The 25358-nt window shown below is 44.3% G+C and overlaps 1 protein-coding gene across 1 annotated transcript in view; it reads left to right on the top strand.

Moving 5' to 3' along the window:
• csmd2 (CUB and Sushi multiple domains 2) overlaps window positions 1–25358 on the top strand; it is a 1866499-nt gene that overhangs the window by 1600724 nt on the left and 240417 nt on the right. Inside the window, exons 36-39 of the mRNA XM_078237109.1 lie at window positions 11084–11180; window positions 16317–16421; window positions 23973–24091; window positions 24213–24282. Of these exons, the coding sequence (XP_078093235.1) occupies window positions 11084–11180; window positions 16317–16421; window positions 23973–24091; window positions 24213–24282 (391 nt within the window). The remainder of the gene's footprint in view (window positions 1–11083; window positions 11181–16316; window positions 16422–23972; window positions 24092–24212; window positions 24283–25358) is intronic.

Consider the following 25358-nt stretch of genomic DNA (forward strand, 5'->3'; position numbering starts at 1 on the left):
GGCCAGACCGGGGTAAGGACGGCAGATTTCCTTCCCCAAAGGAACCAGATGGGTTTTTCCGACAATCGACAATGGGTCATCAGTAGATTCTTAATCCCAGATATATTTTTATTGAATTCAAATTCCACTATTGGCCGCGGCGGGATTCGAACCCGGATCCCCCAGAACATTGGATAAAAGCAAATTACTGCGGTTGCTGGAATCTGAAACCAAAAGGGAAGATGCTGGAAAATCTCAGCAGGTCTGGCAGCATCTGTAACGAGAGAAAAGAACTGACGTTTCGAGTCCAGATGACCCTTTGTCAAAGCTTCTGAGGAAACCAAAAGTCTCTCTTGGTTTCCCCAGAACATTGGCTGAGTTTCTGGGCGGCACGGTGGCACAGTGGTTAGCACTGCTGCTTCACAGCTCCAGGGTCCCAGGTTTGATTCCCGGCTCGGGTCACTGTGTGGAGTTTGCACATTCTCCTCGTGTCTGCGTGGGTTTCCTCCGGGTGCTCCGGTTTCCTCCCACAGTCCAAAGATGTGCGGGTTAGGTTGATTGGCCAGTTTAAAAACTGCCCCTTAGAATCCTGAGATGCGTAGGTTAGAGGGATTAGTGGGTAAAATATGTGGGGGTAGGGCCTGGGGTGGGATTGTGGTCAGTGCAGACTCGATGGGCCGAATGGCCTCCTTCTGCACTGTAGGGTTTCTATGATAATAGTCCAGCGATAATACCACTCGGCCATTGCCTAGGGTGGTCCAATCAAGAGTCCGATGGCAGCAGGGAAGAAGAGACTTAAGTAGAGTATTGTTGGAGAGTTTAAAAGAGCTAGAATGAAGTTTTAGAAGCGTAGAATGAGAGTAAAAGATAGAATGAGAAGGTATGGTGGGCACAGCTTGCAAGAAGAAGCCTCGCCCTGGCGCCATCTTGAGCCTTGTGACGTTTGCCATGACCATTTTTATTTTTAGGGGGGTGTTAGCACGGTTGTGTTGTCTGTTGACTCGATGGGCCGAATGGCCTCTTTCTGCACTGTAGGGTTTCTATGACTCGATGAAAAGTGCCTTGGAGTTCCTCTGGTCTCCTCTGGTCCCTCTCCAGCACATCCTTCCTTAGATACGGGGCCCAAAGTTACTCACAATGGCTGGAATTTTACCGGCGGGCGAGGCTCGGAGAATGGCCTTCTTCGTTGGCCTCGGGTGGGATTGTACAAACCTCGGGCGGACGTTGTGGTAAAATTTCACCCAATATAACTCCAACTGTGGTCTTCTAAAGCCTTATAAAGCCTCAGTAGTCCATTCCTTATGGATTGTACTTTTAAAAAGGGGATCCAACTCCAAGGGACACGGAATGGATTTTCCGAAGATGAGACCTAGGAAAGGCTTCTACTCTGTTGTGTCCCTACCCTCCAAACCAGGCAGCATCCTGGTAAATCTCCTCTGCACTCTTTCCAGTGCTTCCACATCCTTCTTATTGTGAGGTGACCAGAACTGCACACAATATTCCAAATGTGGTCACACCAAGGTCCTGTACAGTTGCAGCATAACCCCACGGCTCTTAAACTCCAACCCCCTGTTAATAAAAGCTAACACACTATAGGCCTTCTTCACAGCTCTATCCACTTGAATGGCAACCTTTAGAGATCTGTGGATATGGACCCCAAGATCTCTCTGTTCCTCCACAGTCTTCAGAACCCTACCTTTGACCCTGTAATCCACATTTAAATTAGTCCTACCAAAATGAATCACCTCACATTTATCAGGGTTAAACTCCATTTGCCATTTTTCAGCCCAGCTTTGCATCCTATCTATGTCTCTTTGCAGCCTACAACAGCCCTCCACCTCATCCATTACTCCACCAATCTTGGTGTCATCAGCAAATTTACTGATCCACCCTTCAGCCCCCTCCTCTAAGTCACTCGTAAAAATCACAAAGAGCAGAGGACCAAGCACTGATCCCTGTGGCACTCCGCTAACAACCTGCCTCCAGTCTGAAAATTTTCCATCCACCACCACCCTCTGTCTTCGATCAGATAGCCAGTTACCTATCCAGATAGCCAGTTACCTATCCAATCGGCCAACTTTCCCTCTATCCCACACCTCCTTACTTTCATCATAAGCCGACCATGGGGGACCTTATCAAACGCCTTACTAAAATCCATGTATATGACATCAACTGCCCTACCTTCATCAACACACTTAGTTACCTCCTCAAAAAATTCTATCAAATTTGTGAGGCACGACTTGCCCTTCACGAATCCGTGCTGACTATCCCGGATTAATCCGCATCTTTCTAAATGGTCGTAAATCCCATCCCTAAGAACCTTTTCCATCAATTTACCAACCACCGAAGTAAGACTAACCGGTCTATAATTACCAGGGTCATTTCTATTCCCTTTCTTAAACAGAGGAACAACATCCGCCACTCTCCAGTCCTCTGGCACCATCCCCGTGGACACTGAGGACCCAAAAATCAAAGCCAAAGGCTCTGCAATCTCATCCCTTGCCTCCCAAAGAATCCTAGGATATATTTCATCAGGCCCAGGGGACTTATCGACCTTCAGTTTATTCAAAACTGCCAGTACATCCTCCCTCCGAACATCTAGTGCAACATCCGAACGTCTAGTTTGGACCAGGGAGCGGCGCGGGCTTGGAGGGCCGAAGGGCCTGTTCCTGTGCTGTATTGTTCTTTGTTCTTTGTTCTATCTATTTCCTCCAGCCTATTAGCCTGTAACACCTTCTCTTCCTCAAAAACATGGCCCCTCTCCTTGGTGAACACTGAAGAAAAGTATTCATTCATCACCTCGCCTATCTCTACTGACTCCATACACAAGACATAGCGAGATTCACACCCAGAAAGGTCGAGAACTTCAATTAAAAAAATTAGAATCTCATTAAAGAGCTTCCCTGCCGTATGTTCCTCCCACATTGGGGTCTCACCAAACAACAAGTTTTCAAAAGCAGGAACTGGGTCGAGGACTCCTGCTCGGGGTGCACAGCTCAGGATAGTCCCTGGAGGGGTTTGAGGCGCAGGGAGGGATGGTGGGGGAGGGGGGAAGGGTCATGCTCAGGCAGTTAAAGGGGAATGTATGATCTTGCAGGGAGAAGAGATGCCCTCAGTGGTCACAGGGGACCCCTCGAAGGAGGCCACCCTGCTTCATTCCCAACACCAGCTCACTGTAAAACTTGCTGGGCTACTCACATGACAAGGGCCTGCCCATGCTGCAGGTATAAGTGCAGTGGGGGCCAGGATGAAGTACTAAAGTGGCCATTAATGGGCTCCCAAAGGACCTCAAAATGTCTGTGGGTGAGTGGGCCACCCAATGCCTCGAACATCCCCCATGATTTGGGCAAACAGATCAGGGGTGGGCAGTAGGCCGCCTCCAAGACGTTTGGTGCAACGTAAATTCCAGCCCATGAGTAGACTTCTGGATGTGACGGAGAGGCTGAAGGCCTTAGAATCCTTTGGATGGTCGGGAGATTGCAGACTCTGTCTGGTGAATGAACGAAGATGGGAAAATGTTTTGTTTTCATTCATTGTTGCCTTCTGAGAACTGAAACCAGAAGCAATTGCTTGTTTCTCTGGCATTTGAAGTGATCTTTGGTCATGTCTGAGCTGCTGTAATCTGTGGGACAAACAACCTTTTGCACATTTTTTGTTGATGTTTACAACCAGAAAGGTGTAAAAACAGCATCTCCATTTCTCTCTACATTATACTTGCAAATTTATGAACAAACAAGCCGAGAAATACTCAGTGCAGATTTCTCTTCCAACTATGTACGCTACGCAGTAAAAGACAAAAATAAAATGAAATTGTTGTGATAAATTCATACAATCCCTGCAGTGCAGGAGGAGGCCATTTGGCCCATCGAACCTGCACTGACAACAATTCCACCCAGGCCCTATTCCCGTAACCCCATGTATTTACCCTGCTAATCCCCCTGACACTAAGGGGCAATTCAGCATGGCCAATCAACCTAACCTGCACATCTTTGGAGTGTGGGAGGAAACCGGAGCAGCCGGAAGAAACCCACACAGATATGGGGAGAATGTTCAAACTCCACACGGCTGCTGGAGGCCAGAGTTGAACCTGGGTCCCTGGCGCTGTGAGGCAGCAGTGCTAACCACTGTGCCACCGTGCTGCCCATAGCATGCTCCCAACACAAACAACATTTTAATATATTCACACCTTCAAAATGTAAGCCATAATGTGCAGTTTTAAGTTAAAAAAAAGCACTGTGCTTTCTAGTTGTCTGTTAAGTACACGCAACGCAATGAAAGGCAACTTGGAATAACAATTTCAGAAATGTTTGATTTGATTTATTATTGTCACATTTATCAGGATACAGGGAAAAGTAGTGTTTCTTGCACACTATGCAGATAAAACATACTGTTCATAGAGTACATAGGGGAGAAGGAAAGGAGAGGGTGCAGAATATAGTGTTACAGTCATAGCTAGGGCACAGAGAAAGATCAGCTTAGTATATGGGAGGACATTCAAAAGTCTGATGGCACTTCTTGAGTCGGTTGGTGCGTGACCTCAGACTTTTGTGCATTTTTACATTGGAAAAAGATACAAAAAAATGCAATGTGTATTTGTGAGAAGTAACTGCATTTCAGAGCACGCAATATAAAGCTACTGTCCTGCTCACCTGATCGGCACAATGGATGTGGCCATATTAAGAAAACCTAATGAACATTCAGAGCAGAACGTCAGAGGCTCTTCCTTGATACACCATGCCACTCTGAATCGCTCATGTTAAATACCTGCCCAGGAAACAAATATTTATCTGTTATAGGCATGAAAGGGAATGGAAAGGTAAAGCATGTTTTAAAAAATACATTAATTTGTTCACAATTATCGAGATCAATTCTAATCTAAATTTCATAATCATTGGCCCTGCTCCACATGATAAACTTTGCACAGTAATTACAGATTCATGATCTGTTCCAAGAATTTAGTATGCTGAATTCTTAATGTGGCAACATAGGCGGATGGCTTATGAAATCAATATATTTATGCCTGTAAAGGAAGGCAAGTACAGTTACTTGAACTAAATTAATTATTGTTCTTTAAAGAAACAAATTCATTTAGAAACAAAGCAATCGGGTGTAAAAAAAAAATCAAATTTAGCCCAAACATCACCTCAGCATGATAGCTTCATCTTGTTTTGTTTAAAAAGTGCATTAATATGAATTAGAATTATAACCTAATTAACTCATTCTTTAAATTAAAAAAAAACATAATTTATTCCACTTCTGTGTTGGCTCAGTGCTGCCTCCTCGTTGAACTCTGGCAACGCCCTGCAGTTATCCCTAAAGTCATTCTCCGATTTATGATTCCTTGCTGTGAAGGGAAGTATTCCAATGGTGATTCCTCTCCTTTCCTGAAGGCAGCAACTCCTGTTGGGCAGGATTCCACTTGCTTTTATGACTCTCCAGTACTTTGTCCAACTGACAGTTCATCGTGTCTGAGATAGAGCAGCGAGATCCAGGGGGATATTCAATTTTCAAGGCATCACACGTCTGTCCAGTTTTGTCCTTTCCCAGCATCTATTCTTTCCAGAAGGTAGCCATCAGGATGCAAATCTGGTTGACATCCTGCCTCACCACCACCCACCTCTCCATCCATCCATCCACCCGCCCACCTATCCCAACCAGGAGATAGTAAGGTTAGTTCTTTGTGTTTTCAGTGTTCGCACAGCTGAGATGACTTAACTCGGCACCCACACAGGATTGAATCTGAAACCTTTTTGATTTGATTTGACTTATTATTGCCACATATACAGTGAAAAGCATTATTTCTTGTGCGCCTACAGACAAAACATACCGATCATAAAGTCCACAGGGGAGAAGGAAAGGAGAGAGTGCAGAATATAGTGCTGTAGTTACAGATAGAGTAAAGAGAAAGATCAGCTTAATATGTGATAGGGCCATTCAGAAGTCTGATGACAGCATGCAAGAACAATCATGTTCTTGATGCAGCTTAACATTCCAGGATACAGATGTTTCAGGTGGGATAGACGGGAATGTAAAAGGGGTGGGGGAGTTGCACTACTGGTTAAGGAGAATATCACATCTGTACTCCAGGAGGACACCTCGGAGGGCTCATACAGCGAGACAATATGGGTAGAGCTCAGGAATAGGAAAGGTGTAGTCACAATGTTGGGGGTTTACTATAGGCCACCCAACTGCCAGCGAGAGATAGAGGAACAGATATGTAGGCAGATTTTGGCAAGGTGTAACAGGATTGTTGTGGGAGATTTTAACTTCCCCTATATTGATTGGGACCCACTTAGTGCTAGGGGCGTGGATGGGCAGAGTTTGTAAGAAGCATCCAGGATGGCTTCTTGAAACAGTATGTAGATAGTCCAACTAGGGAAGGGGCCATACTGGACCTGGTATTGGGGAATGAGCCCAGCCAGGTGGTCGATGTTTCAGAAGGGGAGCAGTTTGGGAACAGTGACCACAATTCAGTAAGCTTTAAAATACTGATGGATAAAGATAAGTGTAGTCCTCAAGTTAAAATGCTAAATTGGGGGAAGGCTAATTACAACAATATTAGGCAGGAACTGAAGAATATAGATTCGGGCAGATGTTTGAGGGCAAATCAACATCTGGCATGTGGGAGGCTTTCAAGTGTAAGTTGATAGGGATTCGGGACCGGCACATTCCTGTAAGGATGAAGGATAAGTATGGCAAGTTTTGGGAACCTTGGATAACAAGACATATTGTGAGCCTAGTCAAAGAGAAAAAGGAAGCATTTGTCAAAGCTAGGAGGCTGGGAACACACAAAGCAAGTGTAGAATACAAGGAAAGTAGAAAGTAACTTAAGCAAGGAGTAAGGAGAGCTAAAAGGGGTCACGAGAAAGCATTGGCCAGCAGGATTAAGGAAAATCCCAAGGCTTTTTATACATATATAAAGAGCAAGAGGGTAGCCAGGGAGAGGATTAGCCCACTCAACGACAAGGGAGGGAATCTCTGCGTGGAGCCAGAGGAAATGGGTGAGGTATTAAATGAGTACTTTGTGTCAGTATTCACCAAAGAGAAGGACTTGGTGGATGATGAGTCTGGGAAAGGATGTGTAGATAGTTTGAGCCATGTTGAGATCAAAAAGGAGGAGCTATTGGGGTTTTTGAGAAACATTAAGGTAGACAAGTCCCCAAGGCCTGATGGGATATACCCCAGAATACTGAGAGAGGCAAGGGAGGAAATTGCTGGGGTCTTGAGAGAAATCTTTGTATCCTCACTGGCTACAGGGGAGGTCACAGTAAGAAGTTTAACAACACCAGGTTAAAGTCCAACAGATTTATTTGGTAGCAAAAGCCACACAAGCTTTCGGAGCTCCAAGCCCCTTCTTCAGGTGAGTGGGAATTCTGTTCACAAACAGAGCATATAAAGACACAAACTCAATTTACATGAATAATGGTTGGAATGCGAATACTTACAACTAATCAAGTCTTTAAGAAACAAAACAACGTGAGTTGTTTAGTTTGATTAGTTGTAAGTATTCGCATTCCAACTATTATTCATGTAAATTGAGTGGGTGACTGTCTGTGGGCACCTTCTCCATGTGTCTGCATGGATTTCCTCCGGGTGCTCCTGTTTCTTCCCATAGTTGAAAGATGTGCAGGTTAGGTGGATTGACCATGTTAAATTGTCTCTTACTGTCTCAATATGTGTTGCTTAGGGGGATCAGTGGGGTAAATATGTCGGGTTATGGGGATGGGGCCTGGGTAAGGTGCTCTTTTGGAGAGTCGGTGCAGACTCAATGGACCGAATGGCCTCTTTCTGCACTGTAGGAATTCTATGATTGTAGTTGCATGCCTCGGACATCAAAATGGCTGGCACATTAGAAGCAACTCTGAAGTATATATCCAATCCAAAGGTAATGAGGAAATTCTGAGACTTGCATGTGAGTGCAAATGCTCACATCTCCTTGGCTCAGAACCTGACAGGACTGAGTTGTGGAGAGACAAGCAGTTACTGCAGAAACTTTGCATGTCTAACAAATGAGACCATTGGGTATGGCGTGTGGTCAGGTTGTGGTTACAAGATGGGGTAAACTTTGATCATGGTAGAGGCTGGGCTTTGAGCCATGTGTAATAGGGGATTAGATGAGTGAGAGTGGGATGGGCACAGGTAAGTGAGGGCAGGATAGGGGTCGGAGGGAGGATCTCACTTGCTGGGTGGTGGCAGGGCAGGGGTTGGAGGGAGGATCTCACTTGTTGGGTGGTAGCAGGGCACAGGTTGGTAGAAAGAGCTCAATACTGGCCCTAAGTGGCCCCCCTCCTTCCCAATGCCAGGTGCCTCAAATAGGCATTGAGTGGCTGATAAGGAGAACACCTTACCCCCTCAGGAGCCCACAAACAAACACAACAAGGTTTACTTTCAGTCTCCCCGCATGACAACTGCCCCGCCTGCTGCTCGCTAAATACCACCAGTGGTGGGATGAGGTCACTGGCATCAGGGTAGAAAGCCCATTCTCGAGCCTTACCACCCCAGGCAGAGGTGGGAAGGTCATGGGGTTCTGACCCCACACACTCCTTCCCAGTTAAAGCCCTCTCCCCACCCCCCTCCCCCCCTCGGAGGCGGCGGGGAGGGAGTGGGGAAGGGGGGGGTGAGGGGGGGAAGGGAAGGGGGAGGGAGTGGGAAGGGGGTGAGGGGGGCGGGGAAGGGAAGGGGGAGGGAGTGGGGAAGTGGGGGGGGGGAGGGGGGTGGATTGGCCATGCTACATTTCCCCTTAGTGTCAGGGGGATTAGCAGGATAAAGACGTGGGGTTACGGGGACAAGGGCTAGGTGGGATTGTTGTCCATGCAGGCTCGATGGGCCGAATGGCCTCCTTCTGCACTGTAGAGGTTCTGTGATTAAATTCCACCCACTTGTCTCTGGCTGTTAGAAGAGTTGTTGGGTGCAGTGATAATGGCTGAAAGATGAGGCAGCAGAAAATGAGTAGCATCAGTTAGCTAGTGAGCTTCACTTGTGGAGATTTAACTAATAGAATTGATGTCCATTCTGCAATAATGTTTTGTTCGGTTGGTGCCTGATGAACTCAACTTCAGTAAAAATAATTAAACAGGATTTCTTTTCACTCAGTTCGTATTAGTTGTTTATTATTTAACAGGGGAGATTAATTGTATGCAAATGTTGTAGATTGGCTTCCTACAAATCGCATTTAAAGATAACCATACAAAGGATCTACTCAACCGACTGGAAAGCCAAAACAAAACACAAGATGCAGCACTTAATTGGTTGTGTGTTGGTTTTAAAATAAATGGATTTAAAATTGTTTCGTGTTTGAATTCACAGAAGCCATTTTTCACCTGGAAACATTTTATTAAAAATAAGTGTTGCTTTATTGACTCTGCCTTAAGCAAACCATTACTGTGAATATGTAGCTGAACGCAAACCTGATTCCAAATTATCTCAAACGTGATAGTTTAAATCCTTTAGCTGGTATTACGTGGAAAATGTTAAGAGGATCGGATCGAAGATATAGCGTGCTCGAGAAACTGCAATGCTAGACGGACAAACTCAATAGGCCAAATAAGTACCCCACAATTTATTAAACTGTTTCAGTACTTAACTGCAATTAGGCACTGGGTGTCTGTCATTAAGCACTGTGGGATACAACACTTTAAGGAGTTTATAAAACCTTAAACACAATTGCAGCCTTAAAATATCAAGTTGATCTGAATATGAATGGTCTCCATGGAACAGAGAATGTCATTGAACTGTTTCATAGGTGACAGATGGACCAGAGATCTTCGGCTCTGGCCAATTCTTTCCACATCCTCACAGCTTGAAATGAACGCAAAGCTATTCCAGCGCAGTCTCAGAGAGTGGATCAGCAATGGTTTTTATCAGGGAATGTTAATTTCCTGTTCCAATTAGCCACCATGTATAATGGGCAAATCTGTGGTATACTCACAGCCAGTATTTTGCTCATTATGTGTCCACATATTCTGCTCATTGAGTAAACCTGTCAATGGAGGAGGCAATGGCCCAGTGGTGTTATTGCTAGTCTTTTAATCCAGAAACTCAGCTCATGTTTTGGGGACCCGGGTTCGAATCCTGCCACGGCAGATGGTGGAATTTGAATTCAATGAAGAAATCTGGAATTAAGAATCTACAGGTGACCATGAAACCATTTTCTATTGTCGGAAAAACCCATCTGGTTCACCAATGTCCTTTAGGGAAGGAAATCTGCTGACTTTACCTGACCTGGCCTACATGTGATTCCAGAGCCACAGCAATGTGGTTGACTCTCAACTGCCCTCCAAGGGCAACATGGGGTGGGCAATAAATGCTGGCCAGCCAGCAATGCCCATGAATGAATTTTAAAAAAGGATGAGATAATTATCTCTGCCACCTGGTCAACGAGTATTGCCTTTGGTGAAGTATGGCCGCGAGAACCTGGTGGGAAAGATCCCGTACTGGAAGCTGACTGAATTACGATGAGAGGGAACATCAAAGAGACTTACGATCTGACCTGCCGAAATGATCTGACTTTAACTTTGCCTTCTCTAATGTGATCATTTTTTTCCCCCAAAAATATACTTTATTCATAAATCTGTGAGAACATTACAAACATTCCAAAGTGGCCATCACGTAACAAGCAATGATATTCAGGCTCTTTACATCCATCAAGATTGCTTTAATACAGTAAAGGGAATGTTTCAGACATTTCACAATGGTCTTCCAAAGTTGCAAAGCTATTTTAAGGGTTGTCTGCACAGAAAAAGTTGCACTCCAAGATGCTTCAGTACAACTGAGATACATCTCTAATTATTTGCCTTGAGCAGAATTTTAGACAGCCCTCTGTTAATGAACCAACCTGACATTTCCATTTCTTGTGGCAGTCATCCCCGTGGTTCTGTTGAATGAGATTAGCAACTTTGTGCCAGTTTACACTGAATATTGATCAGTCTTATGGTGTCGGCTTGTGCCTGCCAAAATTCAGAACTGAGGTTGTCCAAATTCCCTTCTCGTGTCTCACCCCAACTTCTTTGTGAATATTATCTGATATGCTACTTTGACTAATATGCACACACTGATATTATTGGCCAATTTTAAATGAACACACTATATTTAATTGTGGTTCCAGATTCAAGTCATCAGCTTTGCCACTGAGCATAACTGGGATTCCCTGGAGGTTTTTGATGGTGGTGATATTACAGCAACAATGCTTGGCAGTTTCTCAGGTAATTTCATCTTATTGAGGTTCAAATATTTGTGACAATCATGAACAGGTTTGGTATGTATTTCATATTGTTCATAAAATTGGCATAAATAATGAATTTATAGCACACCTTCCATTTCAAGGAAAGATGACAGGACTGATCTGCATTCCCTCAGCTCCAATGCTTGGATTTAACTTAGAATCATAGAATGCCTACAGTGCAGAAGGAGGCTATTTGGCCCATTGAGTCTGCACCGACTCTCTCTGCCAGGCTCCTTCCCCCGCCGCATCCCCATAACCCCGCACGCTTACCCTACTTGGGACAGTAGGCAATTTAGCATGGCCAATCCACCTAAACTGCACATCTTTGGACTGTGGGAGGAAACCGGAGTACTCAGAGGAAACGCATGCAGACACAGGGAGAATGTGCAGACTCCATACAAACAATCACCCAAGGCCGGAATCGAACCCGGGCCTCTGGCACTATGAGGCAGCTGTGCCACCGTGCCGCCCAAAACCTCCTTGCACTTCTGTATTTTGATCATTAGTATAGCCCACCTGTTCTCTCTGAGTGGATCTGCGACCACAGTAATGCCTGAGTAAACTCCTGGATGGTGTCCAGTATCTATCAATTGTGGTGACTGTCTGTGTGGAGTTTGCACATTCTTCCCCGTGTCTGTGTGGGTTTCCTCTGGGTGCTCCGGTTTCCTCCCACAGTCCAAAGACGTGCACGTTAGGTGGATTGGCCATGTTGGTGTCCCAAGATGTGTAGGTTAGATGGATTAGTAGGGTAAATGTGTGGGGTTACAGGGGTAGGGCCTGGGTGGGGTGCTCAGTCAGAGAGTCAGTGTAGACTTGGTGGGCCGAATGGCCTCCTTCTGCACAGTAGAGATTCCATGATTAATGGAGCTAAATGCACCTTCTAGAGTGCATCCACTTCATAAATCCCCAAGTCCCCTCCATCGAGATTTGAGCAAATGCAATGTTAAGGGGCAAAGACCTAGTAGAATAATATTCTGCACTCTTTTCTCTGCCTTTTGCTCAAATTTCAAAGGCAAAGCAGACAAAATCATCCCTTAAAATTCAAATGTGTTCTCCTAATCTTGGATGGATCACTTGTTGTCTTCATTCATGGGTAGTTTTGCATATCCTGAGTGCTGCTGCTGATAAGAATCCCAAACTGAGTTCTGCTTTATCAGGAGAGACATGTTGAGCTGAACTGGTTTTCTGAGGAGGAAAGAAGAATCGGAGAAGTTAGCATTTAGGTAATCAAATTGCTGCGAGGCAAAGATAATATTGCTATTTGCAGATTATTTGACTTAGACCATGAGCACTGATCAGCAGGTAGATTTCATAAACATCAACTGAAATGGTTAGAGACAGATATTCATCAAAATACACAAAAGAACAATACAGCACAGGAACCAGGCCCTTCTGCCCACCAAACCTGTGCTGATTCCCATTCCTTATTTGGACCCACTACTTATTGCCTATACGCGGTTTCTAATCCTCTGTTTGCCTCCCGTTCATGTGTTTATCAAGAAGTATGACTTGAATGTTGTTAACGTGCCTGCTTTCACCACGTCCACTGCCCGTGCATTCCAGTCACCCACCACCCTCTGCGTGAAAAACTTCCCCTGCACATCTCCCCAAAACTTTCCCTCTCTCACCTTGAACCTGTGCCCTCTTGCAGTTGACCTTTCCACCCTGGGAGACAGCCTCTGACTATTAGGAGCCTCTGCCTCTCATAGTTTGGTAGGCCTCTATCAGGTCTCCCTCTCAGCCTCCATCTTTCCATTGAAAACAATCTGAGTTTATCCAACCTCTCCCCATACCTAAAACCTTCCAGACCAGGCAACGTCCTTGTAGACCTTCTTTGCGCCCTCTCCATAGCATCCACCTCTTTCTGGTAGTGTGGCTAACTAAGGTTGTGATTTTAACCTAAAAGAGAGTGGATAAAAATGTGAGATAAAATATAGAAAATGCTGGATAAACTCAACAGGTCTGGCAGCATCTGCGGAGAGAAACAGAATAACGTGCGGGATTTTCCGGCCCCGCTCACCCCAATGCCGGAAAATCCCGCCCAGAGTCAATGGACCTTTTTATGATCCGTGTCCCGTCCGCTACAATTCCCGTGGCAGGCGGGACGGGAAAATTCTGGTAAAGTGACGCGAAGCGTTAACTGTGTTTCTCACTCCACAGATGCTGCCAGACCTGCTGAGTTTATCCAGCGTTTTCTGTTTCTATTTCAGGTTTCCAGCATCTGCAGTATTTTGCTTGTTATTTGAGTGGATAAATGTGTGATTGAATATGGGATTGAAGGTTAGTAGAACAGTGAAGTAAAACGTTTAATAGGATTTAGAGGAGAGGGAGGGAGGGTGAGACGATGCAGGCATTACCAATGCGCATGTGAGGAGGGACAAATGGTGTTCTGCCAATCAAGGTCTTCTTAGGAACAACATTCCCTTGAGATTAAAACATGAGATAAGGTTTCTGTTGGATGTATTTTAAATGTTCTGTGAAAGGATTAAGCTTGATGGGCTGAATAACTTTCAATGATAAGGTTAGGATGGACTTTTACCTTCAAGTGTGGTGCTGAATATTGGTGTTCTGAGGTATTGGGTCTGAAATATTGCACCTTCAATGTTCCTGTCACTTTTATGATGTTTCTCTGCGTACAATGGTTCTTCCACAGATGATGGTGTAGGTCACATTTCATTTGTGCATTTTGCATTATCTATTCTGGTCCAGTAACGTACCCACAAAACTGTTGTGAAGGACGTTAGCTGCTAAGATTATAAAATGCCTCTGGTAGTTTGTGACATTGAGTTGCTTTAGGTATCCAAAACATTCCTAAAGTCTGCAAATATCATTTTATTACACTTGATATATTGGTATTATTCCAGGCTCACATGAAATAATTGCGTACGACTATCTATAAATTATTAATCATTTGACGAATATGTTTTCATTTTGGCACTGAAATGAAATGTACTGTAAAATATTTAATTTTGGCCCCAGAGAATAATCTGAAGCTCTGTAGAAATTTAAGATAACTTTGAAGATGACTTTTGCAGATATTCGGTGATAAAAAAATTGTTTGCCTTAATAACTGCACAGAATTTCAATACTCTTTGGGCTGATAATACACTTCAGCGTGGAGCACTGAGAAAAAGGCTTTGCTGCTATCGAGGCCAGGAAATCATGTCACGTTGTTGGATTAAAGTATATTTCTCTTTTTGTAGGTTAACGGAAGGTGACTTGTGAAATGTAATGTTTAGCTATTTTCTGAATCAGTGAATCCAGGGTCCTGCGGTGAGGGTTTATGTCCGTGTTTAGTGCCTTAGCAACTGCTGTTGGAGGCGACAACCTCCACTAACTGTTTCACGTTCTGCTGCAGAGAGAGAAGGCGATTGGTGGGATGGGGTGGGGGGGGGTTCAAGAAGCAGTTGACCCCCATTACCACTTGTCCAGAGCAGCTCTAAGTAACCATAACAAGGATGGTATTAGCAGAAGTCTGCAAACAGAGCCTGACTCTTTCCGATGGTACATTTTTGTGATAAACGAAGATGCCAAATAAAATGTAACAGGGAGGAAGAAAAGGAGTAGAAGAAAATACTTGAAGTGAACTAACTATTTTCCTTTAATTTTGTGTATTTTTGGTCATAAAATGTTGCTGGTTAACTGAGAAGTGTTTGAAATCCTGATTATCTGCATGACTTTCATGTCCATACATCCTGTTTTTGCTTGCTTCTCCTCTTTAATCAAGTAAAATTATAATTTGTTCATCATCTTTAACCTCTTGGAATCAATTTAATCCTGAAGTTAATTTGTTCACCAGAGATTGTCAGCGGGTGATATTTGATGAAGGCACCAGGGGCGCTCCTACTGGCTGGAGAGCCAGCAAGAAGCCTCTCTTAGGGCAGGCCCACAATGTTAAGTGCCACTCAGACAGTTAAGTGACTCTGTTTTGGAAGTTCCACCTGCCAGGGACTGCTGGTCAATCAGATGCCAACAGCTCTATCGAACAGCAGTGGCACTGGGAGGTAGTGGCTGCTGCCAGTATGACTCCCACCTGATGGACCTCAGGACTGAGGCGGGGTGGGGGGAGGTGTTGCGTGGAGGATGTCCTGGTGGGTGCTGTGGATTGCAGGAATGGTTGACTGCTAGGCCGGGAACTGGCTGTCAATGCCCTGCCCCTCCCCCTCAGGAGTTGCCAGTTTTCTATGTCACACGCTGAGTGCCTTTGAACGAGGGATTACCCACCCCTGAGATTGCCCACCCCTGAGATTGCCCACCCCTGAGCGCCTGATTGTAACCCAACATCAATTACCATGTTCCGCTTAAGGTGAGCCCTGGGTACCGTTGGGTTAATACCCACAGAGGCAAAATGAGGCCCTTAAGTGGGCATAAATTTGGCGTTAAGTGGGCATTAATTGAATGGGCCTTCCCCCCACAGGACGGAGGGAGGATAGTAGCGGGGTCCCCAGCTGACATCTTCCCACCAGATTAAATGCTCCCTTGCCACTAGACCCTACTTGGTGGGGAACATTAAATTCTGCCCATGTTTCTGTAGCTGGGGAACTGTAAGAATAATTTTGGCTGACTTACCATCTGCTTTTATTTTCTCTCTTATTCACACCCATTCATTCCCTACCTCACGGGGGAAACTCCTATCCTCTGCTTTACACTAAACCCTCATGGAATAATCTGAGACTGGTGCACAGAGGATCATGATTCAAACCTTTGCCCTGTTGCATTACCATGCTGTGCCAGTCCACCATTACATTATTCAATGCTTACTTCGAGAGGTATTAATTCAGGCACTTCTAAGTGGACTCCAATAGATTTGAATGTCTGAGCCAATGAAGTGGATTGTTTGAGGTGTCCAAGTTACCGAAGCCGATCTTTTGTAGATAAATTAACATCAGTAATTTTCTTTTTAAAGGATTTTGAATTGGCTGTAGCTATGAAATGGGCAAGTTTCATTAATCTCAGTGTAAGCATCAAAGGAGCTCTATATCAGAACCAACACATTTGCTGTGATGGCAATTAGTTAAATTTACTTCAGATGCAGGTTGTTATGCCTACGGTGAAACAATCTGCTAACAGGCCTGGTGATCTTGACTGATTCCTTTCTCTGATTCATGTCTTGCAGGTACCACAGTCCCCGCTTTGCTGAACAGCAGCTCCAATCAACTGTATTTGCATTTTTACTCTGACATCAGTGTTTCTGCAGCTGGCTTCCACCTGGAATACAAAAGTAAGAATCATCAGCAGGTGCTAAAAGCTTAGACAAAAAAGTGAAAACACACAAATCAAACTCCAGATCGAGATATTTGAAAATCCTAAACATAATAACACTTGATTATGCTCGATTTACCTAGAAATGAAATTTACCAAGAAATGTGCAGTGTCGGAACAGGCCCTTCAGCCCTCCAATCCTGTGCCGATCATGATGCTATAACTAAACAAAAACAAAAGCCTTCTGCTCTTACTCAGAGCGTATCCCTCTATTCCCTCCCGATTCATGTACCCATCCAGATGCCTCTTAAATGTTACTCATGTGCCTGCTTCCACCTCCTCCTCTGGCAGCGCTTTCCAGGCACCCACCACTCTCTGTGTGAAAAATTTCCCCTGCACATCTCCCATAAACTTTCCCCATCTCGTCTTGAACCTGTGCCCTCTTGTAATTGACACTTCGACCCTGGGAAAAAGCCTCTAACTCTCCACTCTGTCTATGCCTCTCATAATGCTATAGACCTCTATCAGGTCTCCCCTGAGCCTCCGTCTTTCCAGTGAAAATAATCCTAGTTTATTCAACCGCTCGTCATGGGTTCTTTTCAGTCTTGGTGGTGGGCTGCACCTATTGGGTACCCTGTGCCTTGGTAACTTGGTATTACCCTCTGTTATTTGCTTGCTGTGGCTTTTTATTGTATATAGAGATTGTCCATTGGCAAAGCCTGGTTCATAGATCAAACACTGGATTTGGTTCAAAACAAAATACTGCGGATGCTGGAATCTGAAGCAAAAACAGAAAATGCTGGAAAATCTCAGCAGGTCTGACAACATCTATGGAGAGAGAATAGAGCCAAGGTTTTGACTCTAGATGACCCTTCATCAGAGCGGATTTGGTAGTTTACGTGAGCTTGCTGCTAGTTTTATCAAAGAGCTCCTGCTTTTTCTTCTTAACTTTTCTGAGTGGTCCGATGCCCTAAAACTTGAAACTGCCTCACTGCCATGGCATTACAGTAAGATAAGCTGCCCTGAAATGAAAAAGATTTTCTCCCATGCATTCACCCTGATAGCTTGTGCAAATTTCACCAGCCAGCACCTTGATAAATGCTGGCTGTGACATTTGTTGCACGCACAATATAAAATGAATGACACTGTTGACAACTGTGGTGGATTCTCATCCTCATTCACGAACAATGCGGCCACCCAGGATTTAAATGACCTTTAAATAAGCATTCAGGAATTACTGCTGTGCGTTGCACACATGCTGCATCCTTAAGCAAATGTATTCCTGGAGATGCGCTGCCATTCATATTTTGAACAGGACAGATCTCAGGGTTGAGCTCTTCTCATTATTCAAGCGACATGCATTGAATAAATTCATTATTATTTTATTAAGTTATGAAATTAATGAGATAAAAATGGTTTTGGAAGTGCGGAAATTTTAGATGGCACAAGCTATTAGAACAAGTAGATTGACAAGTGAAAAAGATGGAGATTTGATGAATGTTGCCTTGGTTTCCTCACAACCCGTGGTTTACAATACAAATGAGTAAAGCTGGAGACGATGGGTTTGAACGCATCAGGTGAAGTCTAAATCTGAATTTAATGTACAAATTTGGGAGGCCAGTTTTTGATTCTCAAATTTGCAAGTTTGGACTCCTAATTAGTGTCACAAGTAGGCTTATATTAACACTGCAATGAAGTTACTGTGAAAATCCCCGAGTCGCCACACTCCACCACCTGTTCGGTTACACTGAGGGAGAATTTAACATGGCCAATGCACCTAACCAGCACTGTGGGAGGAAACTGGAGCACCGAGAGGAAACCCACACAGACACGGGGAGGATGTGCAAACTCCACACAGACAGTGACCCAAGCCAGGAATCGAACCCGGGTCCCTGGTGCTGTGAGCAGCAGTGCTAACCACTGTGCCACCGTTCCGGCCCATTTGATATGCATTTGAAATGTGTATCAGATTCTTATCATTCAATCCAATCTCTCAGTTACGCATGCATGCGTGCACATAGAGTACAAATGGAAAAGATGACATAGTTCCCTTTTCAAAATGGCACCATCAGATCTATTTACGAGGGGCTAGACAATGCATGTGGGAACATTGTTGCACCATCGTCGTCACACCAGGATTATATTTGAATCCATTAAGTGTTATGGAGTGAAAATTTCCTCTTCCTCATAGTTATCATGATTTGAAGTGTTTTTCCAAAATTAAATACGAACCGATCCTAAGTTGGCAGTTTTAGTCAGAACGGATAACTGAGTTTTAACTTGCAAGATCAGCCAAATTGTGTATGTGCAACTAGTTGGCTACCTGACCAAGGATAGCACACAAAGCTAACAAAATCCAGTTTAGTGTGGTCGCTTATTTGAATCATTAGCAAAAGTTTCTCCGACACTTCTGGCCTTCAGCTGATAGCTACAGTGAATTGGAATGGGCAAAATCTGACTCACAACTCATTGTGCAGGTCGAAAAGTCGGTTAGTGTCCATGGGGGGCAAATATTGCTCCAGCCTTTATAAAGCCTTGAGACAATTTGCCCAGATCGATGAACGAGAGGAAATGTGAAACAGAACCCAAAATGGGGGCACGAATAGAGGGTTGATGTGGTGCGATGCCCACTTTTCTATTGGATGGTTGACTGTGTGCCATGTTGTGGGTGCAGGGTGGTACGCGGTAACACCAGGAGAAAATGCTGGAAGCAGTGGTGATCACATTTATAGAATCATAGAATCTACACTGCAGAAGGAGGCCATTTGGCCCATCGAGCCTGCAGCGACAACAATCCCACCCAGGTCCCATCTCCGTAACCCACATATTTACCATCCTAATCCCCCTGACACTAAGGGGCAATTTATCATGGCCAATCAACCTAGCCCACACATCTTTGGACTGTGGAAAGAAACTGGGGCACCCGGAGGAAACCCACGCAGACACAGGGAGAATGTGCAAACTCCACACAGTCACCCAAGGGCGGAATTGAACCTTATTGATGAGCACGCTACCTGTAAGTTCTGGGAACAGATGCAGGAGAGTACAAGACACTTTAAGGAATTTGTCACTGTAAGACCAACTGACAGGGTACCATGTGTTGGATCGATGGCCAAAGGCTGTGTGCTGCAAAGTGTTGCTTGTCCATCTGTTCCACATTTACAGCTTGCTGCTGCCAATTCCTCATATATTTACAGCCCTTCCATTGCATCGTATGCTAAACCATATCTCATTAAGCACACGTTCAAGATGTGATGTACAGAATTGGAAAAGCTTGCGACCCTTGTGTCTTCCAAGAGCATCACAATCCCACTGTAACAGAATCTAGCTTTAGTCTATGTGGATACTTAGTGAAACCCAAGTTTTGTCTGGCAGATTGATCACATACCGAACATATATAAGGTCTGTTAACTTCATGTATTTGAAGGCCCGGGGGCAATGTTTCCCGCCCCAACACCCTTGATCTTGGGTAATGCCCGCTGTTGGCCACTTACGTGTCTGAGAGTCACTTAATTTGGTATAAAAGCAAAATACTGCGGATGCTGGAAATCTGAAATAAAAACAGAAAATGCTGGATAAACTCAGCAGGTCAGGCAGCATCTGTGGAGAGAGAAACGGGTGGCACAGAGGCACAGTGGTTAGCACTGCTGCCTCACAGCTCCAGGGACCCAGGTTCAATTCTGGCCTTGGGTAACTGTCTGTTGGAGTTTGCACATTCTCCCCGTGTCTCTGTGAGTTTCCTCCGGGTGCTCTGGTTTCCTCCCACGGTCCAAAGATGTACAGGTTAGGTGGATTGGCCATGGTAACTATCTGGGGTTATGTGGATAGGGCGGGGGAGTGGGGCTGGGTAAGATTCTCTGTCAGAGAGTTGGTGCAGACCTGATGGACGGAATGGTCTCCTCCTGCACTGTAGGGATTCCATGATTAAAAGAAACACAGTTAATGTTTCGAGTGCATATGGCCCTTTGGCAGAACATTGTTTGGTGTGTCTTCTCCAAAGAAGGCAATGCAAAGCTATTGCTGGCTCTGCAACTGCGAGATGAGATGCCTGGCACCTCTATTAAATGCTGCCCCTTATCTCCACACCATTCTTACCACAGGGTTGGCATTAACTTGGCATCTCAGAAATGGGCAGCCATGTGACTATTCCGGCTATTTTGAGGCTGAAGAGCAGTCCCACCTGTGGAAAGTTCCTCAAATTGACTTACATTCGACACTTCCAGTTTCACAACGCACCCGGAATCACTAAATTAATCTGCTGTCCACTAGCCCATCAAAGAAGTTAGAGGCTGTACGTCCGAAAGAGGCATCAATTTATCAGAGCACAAAATATTTCGTAGGTGTGAATGTTCCCAAGTGAACAGGACTGACTGGACAGTATTCACAAAATATCCATACCATTGAGGTATCTTCCTCAACTTGTCAATCAACCTGCGTTGTTTCACTGCAGATTCTGTACAGGATCCTTTCATGTCTAATTCAAATGTCAAGCTGTCTATTTTACTGCATTGCTCCATCCTCCTATATCGCAACATCGAATTTCCTTTCACTTTGCATTGGGACTTCTTTCCTTGGCATTCTTCCTTCCACTGCATTGTCACGGGTTATAAACTCTGTGCCCTTGCCTTTGATTCCTTCCCCTTTACAGTTGTCTATTAAGGCTGAACCTAACAGTGTGCAATCTCAATACTGTGTTTAACTTTGGTTCAGAGCCCAGATCCATCATGATGTGTATACAAACTCAAAACCACTTAGTTCCGCACCGACAACGACACCAACCTTCATTGAAGCTTTATCCATTATTAGTCTACTTTCAGGCTTCTATCACTCCCTCCTCACCATCTTCCGCCTAAAATTCAACAGAACTCTGTATTCTGTGTGTTGTTTTGCAGTCAGCCTTGCTTATTGATTAACCTAATCTTCAATCACCTCTGAGCAGACCAAGCCATATCCTTGTCTCCACTTGATATAACCTCCAGGCCTCAAATCATCTACCTTTGCAACTTTCTCCCATGCTACATCCTAGCAACCGGCATGAGTTATTAATTGGTTCAAGTAAATGATATGGTTGGCAACAGCTATCGACATGTGAATGACGTTCACAAAAGACAGCTCTTAATGACCTACACTAAAGGAACCAGTAACTGAATATTTAAAAACTTGTCACCAACAGTTTAATTGAACTATAAACATTTAAATCCAAGTTTTAATTTTTATTATTCCTTATTCATGCGTGGGACATGGGCGTCGCTGGCTGGCCAGCATTTATTGCCTATCCCTAGTTGCCCGAGTTGAGAGTCAACCCCATTGCTGTGGCTCTGGAGTCACATGTAGGCCAGATCAGGTAAGGACGGCAGATTTCCTTCCTTCAAGGAGATTAGCGAACCAGATGGGTTTTTCCGACAATTGACAGTGGTTTCACGGCCATCAGTAGATTCTTAATTTAATTTTTTTTTATTGAATTCAAATTCTACCACCTGCCGTGATGGGATTCAAACCTGGGTCCCCAGAAAATTAGCTGAGTTGCTGTATTAATAGTCTAATGACAATGCCACTCGGCCATCACCTCTCCTTATTGCAACTTTAACCAAACGAAAGAGTTAAGGCTGAGATTCCTGAAGAAATCAAGCCTTGTGCAGCGTATGTCAGAGGTTTAATCGGGTCTGTGAGCATCGAGCATCAGCCAGAACAGCAAACTGAACTCCCTTTCCTCCCTCACTAATAAACTTGTCTGTCAGGAGGGCACGGCTATGCTCTGTGGTCTGTACAGTACTTCTGATATATGCCCCGACTCCTGGGAACCCTGAGAATTGTTTGTATCCTGTCGAATCCTACTTTCGAAAGGAAAAACAAGTTGGAAATCAGCTCATGAAAAACAAACTCTATTTCTTTCCGTTTCTGACTGTCAAGTTTGTTGACAGTATTTGTTTCAAAAGTGCATTGGAAATAACTGATTAATTGTTAACTATATATATTAGCTTGAGTTGCAGAATCGGAGCTGATGAACTAGCTTTGTGACATTATGTTGGTCTCTTGCTCTGAAGGAATGTTGAATGTTTTATTGTCTTGCTTTCCCCTCTCCTTTGCTGCCACTGTAAGTGTTTTACTGAGGTGAATTTCATTTTATCTTCTATACTCTGAGGAGCAATGTGAATAAAACTCTCTGCCAAGCATCCGTAACATATGTTTTGGTGCGGAGAGAGACAGCTGGTAGCATTTCTCGTGGGGGATGACATTGCTTTGCCTTCATCCACTCGCTTGTGGGTAACGGTCCCAAAATGACATCATAACTCCAATTTTTACCCGCAAAACATCACTCACCACACTGCAATTAATGTGAAGTTTCCCGGAAATTATGCATGCTTCCCGAACCCACGCATCTCAAAGATGATGGCGTTTTGATATTTGGTTTCCCCGATAGTTATGTTGCAAGAAGGGAGTTGAGGAAAATGGAAGCAGTTGAAAAGAATTTGGAAGAAATTCTGTCGTAGCACAAATGATAATCAAACATAACTTTCCTGTAATGCCTATAATCATGACAAATCTGAGCATGTTCACTCATTAAACCATTTCATCCTCACAGTTAAATTGACTTTTTATTACATCACACCATCACATTCCTCAGGGTCTCCTGATTGACCATGAATTGAGGAAATGAAACAGATTGTCAAAACCTCTCGCACAAAAACAGGAAATGCTGGAGAAACTCAGCAGGCCTGACAGCATCTGTGAGAGAGAGAATAAAGGGAACGTTTCGAGTCTAGATGACCCTTCGTCAGCTCTGATGAAGGGTCATCCCAACTCGAAACGCTGGCTCTATTCTCTCTCCACAGTTGCTGTCAGGCTTGCTGGGTTTATCCAGTATTTTCTGTTTTTGTTTCAGATTCCAGCATCCGCAGTATTTGTCAAAGCCTCATTATGACATTATGTGCACTTCGACTACGCTGGTTACGTAGAATGTGCTGAAGCTAATGGCCGTGAAAAAAATTGAAGTCAATATTGAGATCGGAGTACATCTGGGTCGGAGTGCATTGGGGAGATGGTCGTGAAGTAGGCTAATGCTTTGGGGACAGGGGTTCAAATCTGAACATGGCAGTTAATGGAATTTCAGTTAATTTGTAATTTTCAAAATCTGGAATTGAAAGCAAGTCTCAGTAATGGTGACCATGAAATGAACATTGATTGTCACAAGAAAACCATCCGATTCACTAATGCCTTTCGGGAAGGAAATTCTTTTCTGCTCTGGCCTACCTGTGATTCCAGATCCACAGCATTCTGGTTGACACTGTACTGCCCTCTAATAGCTCAGTAGGCCTCTCGGTTCAAGGGCATTAAAGACGGACAACAATGCTGTCCATTTGCCAGCGACGGGTGAGGTTGAAGTGAGGAACCCACTTCATACTACTTGTTACGCCACCAAAATATTTTGCAAACGAGACCAGCAAATATGACATGGAATCACAGTACTAATTGGGACTAACACTATAACAACTGTGTCAGAAATTCACATCGTTGTCATTGTTAGACCAGATGGGTCCTTCAACAATTCTTCTCTTTCTCCATTTTGTAGCTGTGGGGCTGACCAGTTGTCCAGAGCCATTGGTTCCTGCGAATAGTGTGAAGACTGGTGAGCGATATCTAATCAATGATGTTGTGTCCTTCCGTTGTGAACCAGGTTACCAATTGCAGGTAATTAATCCATGCGGCAATGCAGGGGTGTGGGGGGTTGGTTATGGGATGGAGAGGGGTCTTTGTATATTCCAGTGAATAATAATGAACAAAGATTGCTTATCCCTGTTTATTTTTACAGGGACACTCACACATTTCCTGCATGCCTGGGACAGTGCGCCGATGGAACTATCCACCGCCACTATGCATTGGTATGGATCCAGCAACACAATGGCATCTATTGTATGCATGCTTGAATTTTCTGCTTGCCTCTTTTTATAAAATCTAGTTGCTTTCGGAGTGCCAATTATCACCAGAAGTTTGAGCTTGGTTTATTTAGTCGTATTTTTGTCTCTGAGTCTGTTGGTTGTGGTTCAAGTCTCAATATCGTCCTGATGGCACAGTGGTTGGCACTGCTGCCTCCCAGCACCAGGGAGCCAAGTTCAATTGGGTGACTGTTTGTGTGCAATTTGCACATTCTCACCGTGTCTGCATGGGTTTCCTCCTGGCGCTTTGGTTTCCTCCCACAGTCCAAAGATGTGCAGGTTAGTTGGATTGGCATGGGAAATGTGTGGGGTTAGGGGGATGGGGTGAGGGAGAGGGCTTGGGGGAGGGCACTCTGCCAGAGAGTCAATGCAGACTCAATGGGCTAAATGGCCTCTTCTGCACTGTAGGGATTCTATGACTCTCCAATGCTTCAGTGTTATGCTGTCATCAAAGTTGATGAGAAACGACATTCAGGACTGAGATAACAGCAAAATACTGCAGATGCTGGAATCTGAAACAGAAAATGCAGGAAAATATCAGCATCTGTGGGGAGAGAATAGAGCCAACATTTCGAGTCGAGATGACGCTTCGTCAGAGCCGAACTATCTGCCTCAATAATCCCACAGCATTACCTAAAGAAGGACAGGCACCCTTTCCACATTTCTCATTCAATTAAGAGCTTAGCTGGGCATTCAACTCATTTTTGGTTTGTGTGCCTTTTCTGTGCTTAAATTGGCTGCAATGCTTTGCTGCAGTGACTACACTTTAACAGTAACCTGTTAATTGCCAGTATTTTCAGATATCTTGGTGACGAGCATGATGCTTTCTTTGTGTTTTCTTTTCCTGGTTTGAATGGGGTGTACCGCTCTTTCCCACCTAGAGAACTGTAATTTGTTCGCAGCTTATTTTTTTTAAAGTGAAAGCTTTTTCTCAACAAAAATAGAACTTCAAGACACCCCCCCCCCCCACCCCCAGAATTTTCTAGTTCTGTTATTTTTTTATTTTTCTGCCTTGTAATTTT

The sequence above is a fragment of the Mustelus asterias genome, chromosome 21, assembly GCF_964213995.1.
Source record: "Mustelus asterias chromosome 21, sMusAst1.hap1.1, whole genome shotgun sequence".
NCBI classification, from domain to species: domain Eukaryota; kingdom Metazoa; phylum Chordata; class Chondrichthyes; order Carcharhiniformes; family Triakidae; genus Mustelus; species Mustelus asterias.